The sequence below is a fragment of the Lonchura striata genome, chromosome 8 (assembly GCF_046129695.1).
Source record: "Lonchura striata isolate bLonStr1 chromosome 8, bLonStr1.mat, whole genome shotgun sequence".
Taxonomy (NCBI): Eukaryota; Metazoa; Chordata; class Aves; order Passeriformes; family Estrildidae; genus Lonchura; species Lonchura striata.
This window is the reverse complement of record NC_134610.1, coordinates 1306016-1324749: the sequence shown is the minus strand read 5'-3', so window position 1 is coordinate 1324749 and position 18734 is coordinate 1306016. Positions and strand designations below refer to the sequence as shown.

Here is an 18734-nt window from a genome sequence, read left to right as displayed (position 1 = left end):
AGATATTCCCATGGGGAGGCCAGGGAATCACCTGGTGATGTTTTTGGGATTAATTAGAGCCTCTGGAAGGAAAACCAACCACAAATCCAGGGATATTTGGTGTGACTTCAGCAGGGACATCAAAGGGTTGAAGTCCCAGGTGGTGAGGGAATAAATCCATGGGAAGCTGGGAGCTGAGGGATCAGGATTCCTGCGGCTCCAGAGCTTCCCTGCCCAGCGGGATTTGGGAATATTTCCTGGATTATTCCTGGGGGCAGCTCCTGGCAGGGATTGGGGAGAGGCACAGGGAGCTGCTCCTGGAGCTGTTCTCACATCCAGGATTGCTTCAGCAAAGGGAGGGAGGAGATCTGGGACTGGCTCAGAATAATGAAATAACCCCCCAAAAAAATCCCCAAAAAACCTAAATCCCAAAATCTAAAATAAACCCAGCCCTTCCCCCTCCACCCCCCAAATTTTGGGAATTCCTGAATCCTCAAAAATGTTATCCAGTGCCTTTGCTTTCCCTGGATCATGTCTGCCTCACCTGCATCCAGCTCCAACATTATCCCAAGGAATAATTAAAAGGATTTCCAGCTTTTTTGCTCTCAGGGGTGTTTCCAGGAGATGCATCCATGGGGTATAATTTGATTATTTTGGGAAAATCCATGGTTTTTCTTTTAGCTACTTCTCGTTACTGATGGGTCTTTAATGATTCCTTTTAGGAATTTCTTTTAATTAGGGAAAATTAATGACAATTCCTGGCAAGAATCCCTTACAGCTCCAAGGGTTAGTCAATGAAAACAAGATTTATTCCTAAATTTTATTTTTATTTATGTAATTATTGAATTTATTTTCCTGTTAAATTCTCCAAGTGGTTTTATCTGACTTGGAGAATGCCCTGAAAATTTGATGAAAGGATTTCCTATGGCTTTGGAAAGGGAATCAAAAATGATCGGTCCATCAGAAAAAAGAATTCATTTGAGATTGTTCCTTAGGATAATCCAGGCAGGGCTGGAAAAGGGAATGTGAGCTCTGAGCAGGGTAGGATGGGGTTTATTTGGGATTCCTGGCACAGCTGGAAGTGCAGAAGGGACAGGGAAAAGGGGGATTTCCTCAGGGATGGGACACTGGAGTTGTTCTGATCCTGCTTGGCTCTTGTGGGAATTGTGATGGGAAAAGGCAGGGAGCAGGAAGGGTTAAATCCTTTAATCAGGATCCTGGCTCTGGAGCCAGGCTGGGAGAGCTGGGAATGTTCCCCTGGAGAAGGGAAGGATCCAGGCAGAGCTCAGAGCCCCGGGAATGTTCCCCTGGAGAAGGGAAGGATCCAGGCAGAGCTCAGAGCCCCGGGAATGTTCCCCTGGAGAAGGGAAGGATCCAGGCAGAGCTCAGAGCCCCTGGCAGGGCCTGAAGGGCTCCAGGAGAGCTGGAGAGGGACTGGGGACAAGGATGGAGGGACAGGAGCCAGGGAATGGCTCCCACTGCCAGGGGGCAGGGATGGCTGGGAGATTGGGAATTGGGAATTCCTGGCTGGGCCGGAATTCCCAGAGAAGCCCCTGCATCCCTGGAGGTGTCCCAGGCCAGGCTGGAGCAGCCTGGGATAGGGAAGGTGTCCCTGGATGGATTTGGATGGGGTTGAAAGCCCTTCCCAAACCATTCCAGAATTCCCTGACTCCCCAGCATCCCAACAGCGAGGGATGGATGCATTCCATAGTCTGGGAGGGAACAGATCCCTGAAACCCCTAATTCTTAGCCAGGATGGGAAATTTTGGGAAGCAGTTACATTCCCTGGGAGTGTCCAAGAAAGTTGATTTGTTTGGGATTTAAAAAAAAAAAGGGAAAATTCCTTTTCCTAGAAGAGGGTGCCGGTTCCCCCACATCCCATCCCAGCTGGCACAGGGAGCAGATTGCTCCAAGCAGAGCCAAAAATGGGCTGGAAAAGTGTCCGGGAGCAGAGGTTTTTAACAGTGGTGGTGTGGGAGGAATTTCCTGCCAGCTGGGATGGGAAACCAGCACGGGAACGCTGGGATTTGGGATGGAGGGAGCCTCAAATTGTGTCTCCTCCTTCCTGCCACGTCCCGTTACTCCCAGATCGCTCCACGAGCATGTCCGTGGTGAATATTTGGGGTTATTCCATGGAATTATTTGGAATTTTTCCCTGGAATTATTCGGCATTATTCCATAGTATTATTTGGGGTTATTCCATTGAATTATTTGGGGTTATTCCATGGAATTATTTGGGGTTATTCCATGGTATTATTTGGGGTTATTCCATGGAATTATTTGGGGTTATTCCATGGTATTATTTGGGGTTACTGCATGAGCACATCCCTGGAGTTTATTTGGGGTTATTCCATGCTCCCAGGCTGCTCCATGAGCACATCCTAGGGGAATATTTGGGGTTATTCCATGGACTATATTTGAGGTTATTCCCTGGAGTTATTTGGGGTTCTTCCATGGAATTATTTGGGGTTACTCCATGGAATTATTTGGGGTTATTCCATGGAATTATTTGGGGTTATTCCATAGTATTATTTGGGGTCATTCCATGGAATTATTTGGGGTTATTCCATGGTGTTATTTGGGGTTATTCCATGGAATTATTTGGGGTTATTCCATGATCCCAGGTTGCTCCATGGGCACATCCCTGGTGTATTTTTGGGGTTTTCCCATGTTCCCTCTGGAATTCCTTGGCACCCCTGATCCCGAAGCTCCCCCTGAGTCCTGAGCAGGAACACAGGAATGTTTCACTGCTGATCCCACAGATCCCATCCCTCCTCGTTCTCCTGGAATTCTGGAAGTGGAGGGAGCCCTAATTAACTAAATCTGCCTTGGTTGCCATGGGAACTCAGGTCCATGTCAAGGAGCTTTAATTCCAAGATTCCACCAGAACTCCTGTTTAAAACTCCCCAAAAATTCAGGGATTTAACACCAGGCTTTACAATTAAAATAATTGTAATAAAATTACAATATTGTTTACAAATCAAAGTTTTAATTTTATTACAATTATTTACTTCCAGGCCTGTTTTAATGGGGCCTGGAAGTAAAATAATTGAAATAAAAAACTGAAATAAAAACTTGAAATAAATAATTGAAATTTTAAAACGGAACTAAAATAATAGAAATAGAGAATTGAAATAATTAAGATAAATAATTGTTAAAATGTTAACAGTTAAAATACTAACAGTTAAAATTGTCATTATTGCTCCTTGGCATGTGGCTGGGCCTGAGCTCTATGGATTTTGGGGAAGAACAGGAAAAATCCAGTCAAAATTGTCTTTATTCCTCCCTGGGGTGTGGCTGGGCCTGAACTCTGTGGATTTTGGGAAGAGCATGGAAATCCATTTAAAATTCTCCTTTTCTAGTTGTTTTCCATAGAATTCCTGTGCGGTGAAATGTGCTGTAAATTCCAGAGTGTCCTTTAAAAAGTCCTTTTTATTCCCATGCAACTCCTCCCAAGCATTCCCAACTGGATTTGAGCTGCTGCTCACCCAGGGGACCCAAATCCCACCCACTTCACCCTCACAATTCCCCTGAAATAATCCATGGGAATGGGAGCGAGCCTGGAGTGTGGCTGGGCCTGAGCTCTGTGGATTTTGGGGAAAAGCAGGAAAAATCCAGTTAAAATTGTTTTTATTCCTCCCTGGAATGTGGCTGGACCTGAGCTCCATGGATTTTTTGGGAAGAGCAGTGAAATCCAGTTAAAACTCTCTTTTCATAGCTCCTGTTTTCCATAGAATTCCTGTGTGGTGAAATATCCTGTAAATTCCAGAGTGCCCTTTAAAAAGCCAATATTTTTTTCCCATTCAACTCCTCCCAAGCATTCCCGACTGGATTTGAGCTGCTGCTCACCCAGGAGACCCAAACCCCACCCACTTCAACCCCACGTTTGTTGCCACCCAGGGCCAAATCCCGGAATTTTCCCGTGGGATCGCGGCTGCGGTGGGGACGCAGAGGGGGACGTTTGGGGCAGGATTCCCGCACGTTCCCCACGTTCCCGTTGCAGATCTGGCAGTGCGGAGGTTCCCTGGAGATCGTCACCTGCTCCCACGTGGGACACGTCTTCCGCAAGGCCACCCCCTACACCTTCCCGGGGGGCACCGGCCACGTCATCAACAAGAACAACCGGCGGCTGGCCGAGGTCTGGATGGACGACTTCAAGGATTTCTTCTACATCATCTCTCCCGGTGCGCCCCGATTCGTTTGGGGTGGATTGGATTTTATTTGGGATCGGCCCGCGGCGCGGAACGCTGCCCGGAAACGGGGAGCTGGGAATGGGAGGGGTCGTGGAGGTGTTTGGGTTGGAGAGGTTCTCCGAGATCTTTGAGTCCAACCATTCCCAGTGCTGCCGTGTCCCGGTGCCACGTCCACTTTGGAATCCCTGCAGGGATGGGCACCCTTTCCATGGAGGAATTTCCCAAAATCCACCCTGAGCTCCCCTGGGCCAGCCTGAGGCTGTTCCCTCTCCTCCTGTCCCATTCCCTGGGATGATCCCAAATCCCCCCGGCTGTCCCCTCCTGGCAGGGAATTCCAGAGAGGGAAAAGATCCCTGGGGATCCTCCTTGGCTCCAGGCTGAGCCCCTTCCCAGCTCCCTCAGGAATTCTCCATTCCCTTCCCAGCTCCCTCAGGGATTCTCCATTCCCTTCCCAGCTCCCTCAGGAATTCTCCATTCCCTTCCCAGCTCCCTCAGGGATTCTCCATTCCCTCTCCAGCTCCCTCAGGGATTCTCCATTCCCTTCCCAGCTCCCTCAGGGATTCTCCCTGAGCTCCCTGAGGGTTTTTCCAGGGATTCAAGATATCAGGAGCCAGCACTTAATCCCAGCTGGAAGGAATCTCTGGGATTCTGCTTGTGGAATCCCTCTTCTCCTGTGGGTGCACAGGATGTGCTCATAGAATATTCCTAATCCATCCCAGAAATCCCTCAAAAAGCTGGGAAATTTGAATTTTAAAAAGTCTGTGCTCACTTTAATGGCACCCAATAATGGTGTAAAATGTATATATATTTATGGTTCTCTCCCTTATGGATTTTGTCCCATCAATTTTAAGGAAGCTGTTCATTTAAAACAGGAAAATTGGGATGAAATGCCAGCCTGCTTTTTATATTTATTGTGTGGTTATTCCTTATATTTCCATAAGAAAAAACTGGTTTTCCATTCTGGAATGAGCCCAAATTATCTGGGATTTCGTGCTCCTAGAAGTGCCCTCTCCTCTTCCCAGTTATACATTCCCAGGATTTGATACAAAATTCCAACAGAGAACCCCTGGAGAAAATTAGATTGCATGGAAAGGGTGGAATTAGGTCACTGCCGCTGACAATTTTATAATCCAAAATTTCAGCCACATGGAAGAATTTGGGAATAGTCTTTGTATTCCCTGATCTCTTCCCACGTTATTTATTAATATCTGTATTAATTAATAGGTAAAATCTAATGAGATCGTTCCCCAGCACTGAGGAGCAAATGGAGGAGAAAGGGAAATAAAACTAACATTTTCATGGAAATTCTCCATAAAAAGAAGTAGGAAATAATATTTTTTTAAAAAAATAGGACATTCCTAAATATAAAAAGTATTCCTAAATATTTTTGATCTGCTTTTTGATCCTTTTCCCTTTCTATTAATGAGGAAAATGGGGCTGTCTGGATAATTCTCTGGGAGGACAAAGGGATTTGCTCTGTTGTCTGGCACAGCCTCATCCCCCAGCTCCTCTGGGAGCTGATTCATTCCATTCCCCAGCCGAGATCCCGGGAGAGAGGAGCCAGGGGCTGCTCCCAGTGGGAAGCAGACTTCTCAGCATAATGAGGGGCACACCTCGTAATTACATCCCAAATTAAAAGTCTGGAGAGATCTGGTTCCCTGGGAAAATGGAATTCTGCTGGAGGAGAGATCAGCTCTACAATTTGGGCTTTTGAGCATATTTTTAATTGGTGCCTTCTCCTGGTTTTGTGTGGATACCAGGAAAATCTCTATTGGTGCTGAGATGAGTCAGGAGCCAGAGTTTTTAATAAATCCAAGATGGATTTAAAAAAAAACCAGGAGAAAAGCAGTGAGGAAAACTCTCCTTTTGGGTTTAGTGTAACCCCACATTACCAAGGAATTGGAAGTTTCCTTGGGATGAGCCTGGCTCAGCAGCTCATGAGCCAAATCATCCAGGAGAGCCTCAGAAATCCCGGAAATCCTGGAGGTGCTTCAGATGGGATTAAAGAAAGCCCCTTTCTTAGGAAGGAAAGGAAATGGGTAAATCTGGAATCCAGGAGCTGCTGCGTGTGGGTCTGTCCCAGCTGGGGCCAGCTGAGGTTCAGGTGGTCCTGGGAGAGGAAACTGGGAGGGATTTTCCTCCTGAATCCCAGCAAATCCTCACAATTGTCAGGCTGCAAAAAAGGTTCTTTCCTGCCTGCGTGGGAGGCCAAAAAGTGGGATTGGGATTCTCTCCTGGAACACAAACTGTGTCCAGAATATTCCTTCTACAGCCACTGGTTTCCAGCATCCTTTTCCTTTTTTTCCTTTTCCTTTTCCTTTTCCTTTTCCTTTTCCTTTTCCTTTTCCTTTTCCTTTTCCTTTTCCTTTTCCTTTTCCTTTTCCTTTTCCTTTTCCTTTTCCTTTTCCTTTTCCTTTTCCTTTTCCTTTTCCTTTTCCTTTTCCTTTTCCTTTTCCTTTTCCTTTTCCTTTTCCTTGTTTGATCTCCTCCCCTTTCCCCTTCCAGGGATGGTGAAGGTGGATTATGGAGATGTTTCCATTCCAGGGGAGGTGAAGGTGGATTATGGAGACGTTTCCATTCCAGGAGTGGTGAAGGTGGATTATGGAGATGTTTCCATTGCAGGGATGGTGAAGGTGGATTATGGAGATGTTTCCATCAGGAATGGTGAGGGTGGATTATGGAGATGTTTCCATCAGGGATGATGAAGGTGGATTATGGAGACGTTTCCATTCCAGGGATGGTGAAGGTGGATTATGGAGATATTTCCATCAGGAATGGTGAAGGTGGATTATGGAGATGTTTCCATCAGGGATGGTGAAGGTGGATTATGGAGATGTTTCCATTCCAGGAGTGGTGAAGGTGGATTATGGAGATGTTTCCATCAGGAGGGGTGAAGGTGGATTATGGAGATGTTTCCATCAGGGATGGTGAAGGTGGATTATGGAGATGTTTCCATTCCAGGGATGGTGAAGGTGGATTATGGAGATGTTTCCATCAGGGATGGTGAAGGTGGATTATGGAGACGTTTCCATTGCAGGGATGGTGAAGGTGGATTATGGAGACATTTCCATTCCAGGAATGGTGAAGGTGGATTATGGAGACGTTTCCATTCCAGGGATGGTGAAGGTGGATTATGGAGATGTTTCCATCAGGAATGGTGAAGGTGGATTATGGAGACGTTTCCATTCCAGGAGTGGTGAAGGTGGATTATGGAGACGTTTCCATTGCAGGGATGGATAAGGTGGATTATGGAGACATTTCCATTCCAGGAGTGGTGAAGGTGGATTATGGAGATGTTTCCATTGCAGGGATGGTGAAGGTGGATTATGGAGATGTTTCCATCAGGGATGGTGAAGGTGGATTATGGAGACGTTTCCATTCCAGGGATGGTGAAGGTGGATTATGGAGATGTTTCCATTCCAGGAGTGGTGAAGGTGGATTATGGAGACGTTTCCATTCCAGGAGTGGTGAAGGTGGATTATGGAGATGTTTCCATCAGGGATGGTGAAGGTGGATTATGGAGATGTTTCCATTGCAGGGATGGTGAAGGTGGATTATGGAGATGTTTCCATTCCAGGAGTGGTGAAGGTGGATTATGGAGATGTTTCCATCAGGGATGGTGAAGGTGGATTATGGAGATGTTTCCATTGCAGGGATGGTGAAGGTGGATTATGGAGACGTTCCCATCAGGAAAGCCCTGCAGGGGAGCTGGAGCAGCTCTGGGATCTTCCCCAAACAGGGATGTTTGATGGGCTCTTCTCTCACCATTGCAGGGGTGGTGAAGGTGGATTATGGAGATGTTTCCCTCAGGAAAGCCCTGCGGGAGAGGCTTGGCTGCAAACCCTTCTCCTGGTACCTGGAGAACGTCTACCCCGACTCGCAGATCCCGCGGCGCTACTACTCCCTGGGAGAGGTACGGCCCTGCCCGGGAACGGCGGCACACGGGAAGGGAGCGGCCGGGAATTGCAGGAAACCAGGGAGTAAACAGACCAGGAATTGCAGGAAACCAGGAATTGCAGGAAACCAGGGAGTAAACAGACCAGGAATTGCAGGAAACCAGGAATTGCAGGAAACCAGGGAGTAAAGAGACCAGGAATTGCAGGAAACCAGGAATTGCAGGAAACCAGGGAGTAAACAGACCAGGAATTGCAGGAAACCAGGGAGAAAACAGACCAGGAATTGCAGGAAACCAGGAATTGCAGGAAACCAGGGAGTAAACAGACCAGGAATTGCACAAAACCAGGGAGTAAACAGACCAGGAATTGCAGGAAACCAGGAATTGCAGGAAACCAGGGAGTAAAGCAGACCAGTAATTGCAGGAAACCAGGGAGTAAACAGACCAGGAATTGCAGGAAACCAGGGAGTAAAGAGACCAGGGATTGCAGGAAACCAGGGAGTAAACAGACCAGGAATTGCAGGAAACCAGGGAGTAAAGAGACCAGGAATTGCACAAAACCAGGAATTGCAGGAAACCAGGGAGTAAAGAGACCAGGGATTGCAGGAAACCAGGGAGTAAACAGACCAGGAATTGCAGGAAACCAGGGAGTAAAGAGACCAGGAATTGCACAAAACCAGGAATTGCAGGAAACCAGGGAGTAAAGCAGACCAGGAATTGCAGGAAACCAGGGAGTAAAGCAGACCAGGAATTGCAGGAAACCAGGAAGTAAACAGATCAGGAATTGCAGGAAACCAGGGAGTAAACAGACCAGGAATTGCACAAAACCAGGGAGTAAACAGACCAGGAATTGCAGGAAACCAGGAATTGCAGGAAACCAGGAATTGCAGGAAACCAGGGAGTAAAGCAGACCAGGAATTGCAGGAAACCAGGGAGTAAACAGACCAGGAATTGCAGGAAACCAGGAGCAGAAAACCAGGAATTAAAGGAAACCAATACATGCAGGAAACCAGGGAGTAAACAGACCAGGAATTGCAGGAAACCAGGAGCAGGAAACCAGGAATTAAAGGAAACCAATACATGCAGGAAACCAGGGAGTAAAGCAGACCAGGAATTGCAGGAGATCAATCCATGCAGGAAACCAGTAGTACAACAAACCAGTAAGTAAAGCAAGAACTGGAAACCAGTAACTACAACACAGCAGGAAGTCTGGGAAAGCAGGAAAACCCAGGAATAAAGGAAACCAGTAAGAACTGGAAACCAGTAAGTCCTTTTTAAGGAGAAGTTGCTGTTCCAAACAGATTCCCTCTCCTTAAAAATCTCCCTTTAAATCGAGTGTCTGTTCCACGTGTTCACCAGCTAAATTTATCTCCCAAATGGAGCAGGAGATTGGAAGAGTGAAGTTTGGGATTAATATTTTGACATGATGAATATGCAGCCCTTGAGGGGAACCTTCCATCATCATTCGTTGCTTAGAAAGAGACTAGAAATGGCTTTTCTTGGATTTTTCTTTAAATAAATGTTTGTTCACTGAGTGTTTCCAGCCTGGAGCTGAGGGTCAGGGACATTCCCGGTAATCACAAGGTTCTGGGATCAGCAGAGCTGGAATTTCTTTGAAATTCAACAAATTCAGGGATAAAAATATTACACTGAGTCGTTCCTATGCTGCCTTTTAAAAGCTCTGGAATGGGTTGATTTGAGATGATGGAATAACAATCACAGGATTTGATGATGGAATAAAAACCCTGGAACAACACTCTGAGGAACAAATGGCTTTTTTTGACATGCAGGGAGGTGATTTCCCACTGAAATCTGCCATTGTAGGCAGGAATAAAAGGCACTGGAGGATTCCAGGTTTAATCCTGCCAAAATAAAGGGAAATTGGGGGTTTCCAGCAAGGAGAGGACTTGTCTAGGGAATGTCAAATAAAAATGGGATTGTGCCACGTTGTCAGGCTGGAAAATGGGATGAGGAAGGCAGAAAAAAGCCATTGAAACACCTGATCAGTGCAGTGTGGCCTCAGTTCCCATGGAAACTGCAGCTCAGGCAGGAGCTGGGAATTAAAGCCCTGCCTGGCTGTTCCAGTGGAGCAGGAAAAGGGAATTGCAGCCTCAAAGAGGAAAAGGGAATTGCAGCCTCAAAGCCCAGGAGCAGCAGAGAAACGGGGAATTTTTAATGCACTGGAAGTGCATTTTTGGGATGTTTTCCTCCTTTCAGAAGAGATTTGGGCAGGATTTGATCCATCCAAGCTGGAGCAGCATCCTTAGGCCATAAATGATCCATGTCCTGCTCTGGATGGCTCCTCCTGGGCTCAAATCCAAAGAAAACTGGTGCCAATCAAAGGTGGGCAGCACCTCCAAGTGCATTTCCCAAGTGGATATTTTGTTGTTCTCTGGACAAAAGGGAGAAAAAGAATGGAGATTCTGGCGGATTTGGGATAATCATCCTGAATTCCCTCATGGCTTGGCATGGAATAGTGAGAGGTGGCCATGGATGAGCTCTGGGGCCACTTCCAACCCAGCCGTTCCCTGACTATTTGGGAATGTGATCTGTTCACAAATTGCAGTTTTCTGCACCAGTCTGGCAGGTCCAGGGAATCTTTTAAGGAATATTTCACTTTTTTCCTTTCTCCAGATCAGGAATGTTGAAACCAACCAGTGCTTGGACAACATGGGCCGCAAGGAGAATGAAAAAGTGGGATTTTTCAACTGCCACGGCATGGGAGGGAACCAGGTAAATAAAACCAGGGGAAAGTGGCCTGTTTGTCCAAGAATTCCTTCCGAATATTTTAAATATCTGTTTCAGTTCTATTTTAGATTTTGTGTGAAAGTAATATCCAAATAATCAATGAAAATTCCAAAATATTTTCGATTTCCAGCTGGAGGATTTTAAGAGGACTCAGCAATTTTTGTTCAATTTCAGCTCCAGATTTTGGGGGAATATTGGTGCGCATCCATGGAAAGTATCCCAGTGAATAAATTGAATAGAATTCCGCTGTCATTTAATAATAAATGTAACATTCCAGATGTTTAGGAAATGTGATCAGGAATTTGAATTTATATTCGTAAAAATGGAATGGATCCATCTGTTCTGAATGTGTGTAGGGAAAATAAATATCCAGGATATTCATGGAAGTTCATCCGTGGTCCTGGGGAGTTTCTTTTGGAGGGGAGAAGAAAAGTGGATGGAATTCTTGGGCTTGTGACCAACAGCTCTGGCTTAATTAGAACAAAATTTGCATATTCCAGTGGATATTCAAATTGGCATAGCTGCTCCAGATGGGGTTTGGGATGTAAATTTTAATTAAGGGAGTTTTAAGCATATTTTAAATCAACTCTATTTTAATGAATTAGAATTTTTAATTATTTCTGTGTAGAATTTTCCATGGTCACAATTCCCTGGCAGCTCTGGTATACCAGACCCCTGCTCCTGGCCACATTCCTGGTGGGAAAGGCTGGGATGATCCATGTTCCCATCCCTGATTTATCCTGGAGGTTCATCCCAACTCCTGCCACCTCCCCCTGCCACTTCCTCCATCCTCACCTCAGCTCGGCCTCATTTCGCTGCTTTTTGGCTTGGAAAACCTTTCCTTTCCCCTGAATTCCCATGGATTTCTCCAGGAGAAAACCTTCCCCTCAATTCCCATGGATTTCTCCAGAGGAAACCTTCCCCTTCCCTTGAATTCCCATGGATTTATCCAATGGAGAACCTTTCCTTTCCCCTGAATTTCCCATGGATTTCTCCAGGGGAAGACCTTCCCCTCAATTCCCATGGATTTCTCTGGGGGAAACCTTCCCCTGAATTCCCATGGATTTCTCCAAGGGAAAACCTTCCCCTCAATTCCCTTGGATTTCTCCAAGGGAAACCTTTCCCTTCCCTTGAATTCCCATGGATTTCTCCAAGGGAAAACCTTTCCTTTCCCCTCAATTCCCATGGATTTCTCCAAGGGAAACTTTCCCCTTTCCCTTGAATTCCCATGGATTTTTCCAAAGAAAACCTTCCCCTCAATTCTCATGGATTTCTCCAAGGGAAACCTTCTCCTTCCCTTGAATTTCATGGATTTCTCCAGGGGAAAACCTTTCCCTTCCCCTGAATTCTGATGGATTTCTCCAAGGGAAACCTTTCCCTTGCCCTCAATTCCCATGGATTTCTCCAGGGGAAAACCTTTCCCTTCCCCTGAATTCTGATGGATTTCTCCAAGGAAACCTTTCCCTTGCCCTCAATTCCCATGGATTTCTCCGAGGACAGGCTCCATATCCCGAGCCAGCCCGGGGTCACTCCCAGAACTGGGGTTGAGGTTCCCAGGGCCGGGTTTGGAGTTCCCAGGGCTGAGTTTGGGTTCCCAGGGCTGGATTGGGGTTCCCAGGGCCGGGTTTGGAGTTCCCAGGGCCGGGTTTGGAGTTCCCAGGGCCGGGTTTGGAGTTCCCAGGGCCGAGTTTGGGATTCCCAGGGCCGAGTTTGGGATTCCCAGGGCCGGGTTTGGGTTCCCAGCCCTTTCCCAGCCCCGCTCTGTGTTCCAGGTGTTTTCCTACACGGCGGACAAGGAGATCCGCACGGACGACCTGTGCCTGGACGTGTCGCGGCTCAACGGCCCCGTCCTCATGCTCAAGTGCCACCACCTGAGGGGCAACCAGCTCTGGGAGTACGATGCCGAGGTATCCCGGGCCCGGGGGGTGCTCCTGGGACAATCCCTGGATCCCTGAGGCTGGAAAATCCCTCCCAGCCCCATCAGCTCTGCCTGACCCCCACCCAGAGCCCTGAGTGCCACCTCCAGAATTCCTGGGACACCTCCAGGGATGGGCACCCCAACCTGCCTGGGCAGCCCCTGCAAAGGCCTGAGCACGCTTGGCAGGAAGAATTTTCCCCCCAAAATGCAAAAAAATGGGATTTTAAGGACTTTCCGGGCTCCTTTTCTGTTGTTGGTGTGAGGGGTTTGGAGCTGTGGGGGAGCACAAAATGTTCTCTGCCAGAAGGGGCTGGGGCAGGGCCACCTCTGCTGCTGGGGTGGGATTGATGGATATTCCCTTCTGGGAAAAGCCTTGGGATTCTGGTGCTCAGGATCCCAGAAATGAGGCTGGAAAAGAGCTCCAAGATCCCAAAGTTCCAGCAGTGCCCCATGCCCACCCTGTCCCCGCCCAGAGCCCCGAGTGCCACCTCCAGAATTCCTGGGACACCTCCAGGGATGGGCACCCCAACCCTCCCTGGGCAGTGCCAATCCCTGAGCCCCTTTCCATGGGGAAATTCCTGCTGGTCCCACCCTGAGGCTGGAAAAGCCCTCCCAGCTCCAAGCTGTGCCCCAGCTCCACCTTGTCCCCAGCCCAGCCACATCCAGGAATTCCTTGGGCACCTCCACCCTTCCTGCCCGGAATGCCGGAATTCTTCCAATGAAATACACACAGGGAATGTGCTGGTTTTTCCCTTAAACTGAGCAGAATTTCCCAGGAATTGTGTAAAGCTCAGCTCGGCCATGAGATGGAGCTCCTAAAACAGGAATATTCCGTGTTTTTATGGCATCTCCAAGGCCTGGCTGCTTGTTCTGGAAAACATCCCAGTGCATTCCCTGTCCTTGGATTTATCGAGTAAAGCTTTTTATTGCCAATTTTCCTTGAAATATTCAGATTTCACCTGCACATTTTCTCTTTCATTTCATTATTGCCATTATTATATTTTTGTTAGTGTATTATTAACCTCCAAACATTCCTAACATCCAGGACGTTTTTCCCAAGAAAACAACCAGTTGTGATATTCCAATATTTTTCCCCCCACCAGAGAAACAATTGCAGGATATTTCCTGAATTCCTTGTATTCATTAATTTGATTTACCAGTGGAATTACACTGATTTTTCCTTTCCTTGCTTATTCAGGCATTGCATGGAGGGATTTGGGGTGGTTTTTAGGAATTTTTAGGAATTCTGGCTTGGCAATGGACAACAGGGCCACAGCTGGACATGAAATAATCCTAAAAAGGGGTTTCTCTGAGGGATTTTCATGGAATTTTCACAATTTCATCCTATTATTTTCATAATTTTCTAATTTAATTTGTGGTATTGGAATATTGAATAAATTCCAGGCCCCCACGCCTGGTGATTCCTGTTGTGACATCCGGGGAAACCTCTGGATGTGGAGAGGGATGAGATCCTGGGACGTGGCACGCACGAAGGGACCCAGGGGAAAAATGAAGTTGGAAATGTGTCAGAGCTGATAGGAAGGAGCTGAATTCCTCGTGGATGGATGGCGATGTCAGCATTTATTCCTGACAAATTCCGCAGGATTTACGCCTGACAGATCCCTCAGGGTTTATTCCAAGGCTGCCAGAGCTCCAGGAGCATTTGGACAACGCTCCCAGGGACAGGATGGGATTGTTGGGATAACCTGGCAGGGCCAGGGCTTGGATCAATGATCCCTGTGGATCCCTTCCCGCTCAGAATTCCATGTTTTTTTCCTGGATAATTGCCACTGTGCGTCCCCAGTCGCGGTGTCCCTGCAAAGATGTGGAATTTCCATCCAGGGAGAGCTCAGGGGCTGCACAAAAAATGTTCCTTGGGTCACTGACTCCGCTTTCCTTCTGTCTTCCCTTCCCTCAGTATTTTGGGAAATGGGAGTATAACTTTGAGGTAAGTCTGGTGCAATCCCTGTGCCAAATCCCAATCCCTGGAATAGCTCCTGTAGCAGTGCCCCGGCTCGCTGCTTCTCCATAGCTGCTGCTCCAACATCCCAGAGCTTCCTGTCCCTGAGCCAGCCTGGGAGAGATGGGAATGTTCCCTTGGAGAAGGGAAGGATCCAGGCAGAGCTCAGAGCCCCGGGAATGTTCCCCTGGAGAAGGGAAGGATCCAGGCAGAGCTCAGAGCCCCGGGAATGTTCCCCTGGAGAAGGGAAGGATCCAGGCAGAGCTCAGAGCCCCGGGAATGTTCCCCTGGAGAAGGGAAGGATCCAGGCAGAGCTCAGAGCCCCTGGCAGGGCCTGAAGGGCTCCAGGAGAGCTGGAGAGGGACTGGGGACAAGGATGGAGGGACAGGAGCCAGGGAATGGCTCCCACTGCCAGAGGGCGGGGATGGCTGGGATGTTGGGAATTGAGAATTCCTGGCTGGGCTGGAATTCCCAGAGCAGCTGGGGCTGCCCTGGATCCCTGGAAATGTCCCAGGCCAGGCTGGAGCAGCCTGGGAGGGGTCCCTGCCCATGGCAGGGGGGGTTGGGATGGGATTTAATGTCTTTCCATCTTGAACCATCCCATGAATCGTGTACCAGGAAAAGCCTGCTCAGATTCCCGTGTTCAGGTTTATCCCCATGTGAGGAATCCACCACCTTTGGGTATTTCCTATCCTGTGAACACCGGAGGGAGAATTCCAAGTCCTGACTGATGGAGCTCTGCTTTCCCTGGAAGGGTTCACGGACAGGAGGGAACAGGGAATGCTGATCCAGCACTGCTGTCCCTGCCCCTGACTCCAAGTGACATTTTAGGGACACTTGACTCTGGTATTTTTAGTTCCTCCTTTATCCTCACGTCACTTTTTCCATTCCCAAGCCAAAATCATGGAAAAGGAGTGGGTGAGGGATGTGGAAAGAGCATTCCAGCTGCTCCAGCCCTCAGTGATGGGGTGACAGTGGGAAGAATTTAGGGAATTGGGAGCTCCCCTTCATCTCACCCCTCCTGGAATTGGCACCAGAAAGGAAAAGCTGGAATTGTGGAGAAAAACCACCTCATAAATGTTTAATGAATTCTGGTTTTAATTGGGTAATTCCCAAGTGGAGTTCAGGGTGGTTTGTGCAGGAAAAACCCCAGCTGTTCCCAGATCTTTCCAGTGGGGATCACAGCCATCCAAAGGGTTGGAGCCACACTCCATGAGGGATCTTGGGAATGCTCTCAAGAGCAGGGAGGAAATTTTGGGATATTTGTGCGGAACAAAACCCACTTCTGCCTGGATCTTCCCAATGGGGAATTGCAGCAATCCGAGGGCTTGGAGAGGCAGGACTGGGAGCCACAACCTGCTCTGGATCATGGGAACTCTCTCAAGAGCAAGGTGGAAATTTTGGAATATTTCTGATAGGGAAATTCTGTCTCTGCTTGGATCTTTCCAGCAGGGAATTGCAGCAATCCAAGGGTAGGGAGAACAGGATCAGGAGCCACAATGCACTCTGGATCATGGGAATGCTGTCAAGAGCAAGGTGGAAATTTTGGGATATTTCTGCTTGGAAAACCCCATCTCTGCTTGGATCTTTCTAGCAGAGAATAGCAGCAATTTAAGGGTAGGGACAATGAGCCACAATCCAGTTGGGATCATGGAAATGCTGTCAAGAGCAAGGTGGAAGTTTTGGGATATTTCTGCTGGGAAAATCCCATCTCCCCCTGAATGGTCCCAGCTGGGAATTGCAGCAATCCAAGGGTAGGGAGAACAACCTACTCTGGATCATGGGAACACTCTCAAGAGCAAGGTGGAAATTTTGGGATATTTCTGCTGGGAAAACTCCATCTCTGCTTGGATTTTTCCAGCAGGGAATTGCAGCAATCCAAGGGTAGGGAGAACTGGACTGGGAGCCACAATCCACTCTGGATCATGGGAACACTCTCAAGAGCAAGGTAGAAGTTTTGGAATATTTCTGATAGGAAAATTCCGTCTCTGCTTGGATCTTTCCAGCAGGGAATTGCAGCAATCCAAGGGTAGGGAGAACAGGATCAGGAGCCACAATGCACTCTGGATCATGGGAACACTCTCAAGAGCAAGGTGGAAATTTTGGGATATTTCTGCTTGGAAAACCCCATCTCTGCTTGGATCTTTCTAGCAGAGAATACCAGCAATTTAAGGGTAGGGATGATGAGCAACATCCATTTGGGATCATGGAAATGCTCTCAAGAGCAAGGTAGAAGTTTTGGGATATTTCTGCTAGGAAAATTCCATCTCAGCTTGGATCTTCCCAGCAGGGAATTGCAGCAATCCGAGGGTAGGGAGAACAGGACTGGGAGCCACAACCCAGTTTGGATCCCAGGAACGCTCTCAGGAGCAAGGTAGAAGTTTTGGAATATTTCTGATAGGAAAATTCCGTCTCTGCTTGGATCCTTCCAGCAGGGAATTGCAGCAATCCAAGGGTAGGAGAACAATCCACTCTGGATCCCAGGAACGCTCTCAAGAGCAGGGAGGAGATTTTGGGATATTTCTAGAAAAACTCCATCTCTGCTTGGATCCTTCCAGCGGGGAATTGCAGCAATCCAAGGGTAGGAGAACAATCCACTCTGGATCCCAGGAACGCTCCCAAGAGCCGGGAGGAGATTTTTTGCGCCACTCGATCCCAGCCCACGAGCCTTTCCCTCCGGCCATCCCGGCTTATCCGCGGCGCGTTCCCAGCCCGTTCTCCGGCGGCCGTTCCCGATTTATTCCCGCCGAGCGTTCCCGCTTTTCCAGAGGCGCACGTTCCTGCACATCATCACGCAGTCGTGCCTGACGCTGGGCAGGCTGGAGGACGGCTCGCAGGGCCCCACGGTGGAGGCGTGCGACGGGAGCGCGCGGCAGAGCTGGATCCTCCGCAACTCCTCCCGCCGGGAAATCTTCCGGAGGGTTTACTCCAGCCCCACCGATTATTTCCTGTAGGGCCGCCAGGACTGCGAGGAAATCTAGGACGTGGTAAGGAATTCCTACGGAATCTTCCCGCTCCGCTGGAGGAGCTCGGCGGAGTCTCTGTCTCGTTTTATTTTTGGAGTAGAACATCTGTTCTTTCCATTTTTTGGTCTTTGAATTTTTTGGTCTTTAAATTTTTTTTGTTCTTTAAATTTTTTGTTCTCTAAATTTTCTTTCGGCCGCTGTGGAAATGGTCGTTTTTCACGGAACCCGTAGACCTTCAGGGAATTTTGCGGGAATTTTTTGAAAGACGTTTTTCACGCGGTTTTCGTCGCTTCATGTCAATTTTCATACAGTTCGCGTGAAATTGTTCCTAAAAAATTCATAACATTTTGATCAAATCCTCATGGATATCTTGTAGCATTTTCATGGATATTCTGTAGAATTTTCATACAACATTCCTAGAATTTTTCCTATCATTTTCATACCATTATCTCATAGAATTTTTTGTGGAATTTTCATGGAAAGTTGATAGAATTTTTTGTAGAACTTTGATAGAATTTTTTGTAGATCTTTAATAGAATTTTCACAAAATCTAATATTGTTTCGTAGAATTTTCGTATCATTTAAAAGAATTTTTCATGCCAATTTTTTCTATAAAACAAGACAGAAGATGATCTTATAGCTGTAGGATACAATGGATGTTTAATGTTAGTTCTTAGCTTTTAGTAAGTGTTAGTTACTAGTAATTATTGGTCTTAATTATTGTTAGTTTTGATTAATTTTGGATGAATTAAACTCCCTTGATCCCTTCCTGTTACCATGATTGTTCCAGTCTGCAGGAGCTGAAGATTTAATTCCTATTCCAAGACATAAAACTAATTCCAGTTGCAAAATATTCTCTCAAAAAGGTTCAGCTTTTCCACAGATTTTTCCATAGTTTTTTCCTAGATTTTTCCTGGAATTTGATTTTTTAAATAGATTTTTTTCCTCGAATTTTCCTGAAAATCTTCCTATACCTTGGAGTAGCACAAGGGGATGGGTGGTAAGAAAACCAAATTCCTTGTTGGAATTTCTCACCAGTTTAGTTGGAACATCAGGAAAAAAATCTTTATATATA

At 47.3% G+C, this 18734-nt stretch overlaps 1 protein-coding gene across 2 annotated transcripts in view; it reads left to right on the top strand.

Annotated features, from left to right (window-relative positions):
- Positions 1–18734, top strand: part of GALNT13 (polypeptide N-acetylgalactosaminyltransferase 13) — a 43527-nt gene extending 24793 nt beyond the window's left edge. The window contains exons 9-13 of one of the 2 annotated variants that reach the window (XM_077784863.1): positions 3983–4163; positions 7946–8085; positions 10702–10800; positions 12588–12722; positions 17462–18734. In XM_077784863.1, the coding sequence (XP_077640989.1) occupies positions 3983–4163; positions 7946–8085; positions 10702–10800; positions 12588–12722; positions 17462–17647 (741 nt within the window). In that variant the 3' untranslated portion in view covers positions 17648–18734. Of the gene's footprint in view, positions 1–3982; positions 4164–7945; positions 8086–10701; positions 10801–12587; positions 14145–17461 lie in introns of those variants that run through there. The other variant, XM_077784862.1, reaches the window with a different exon arrangement.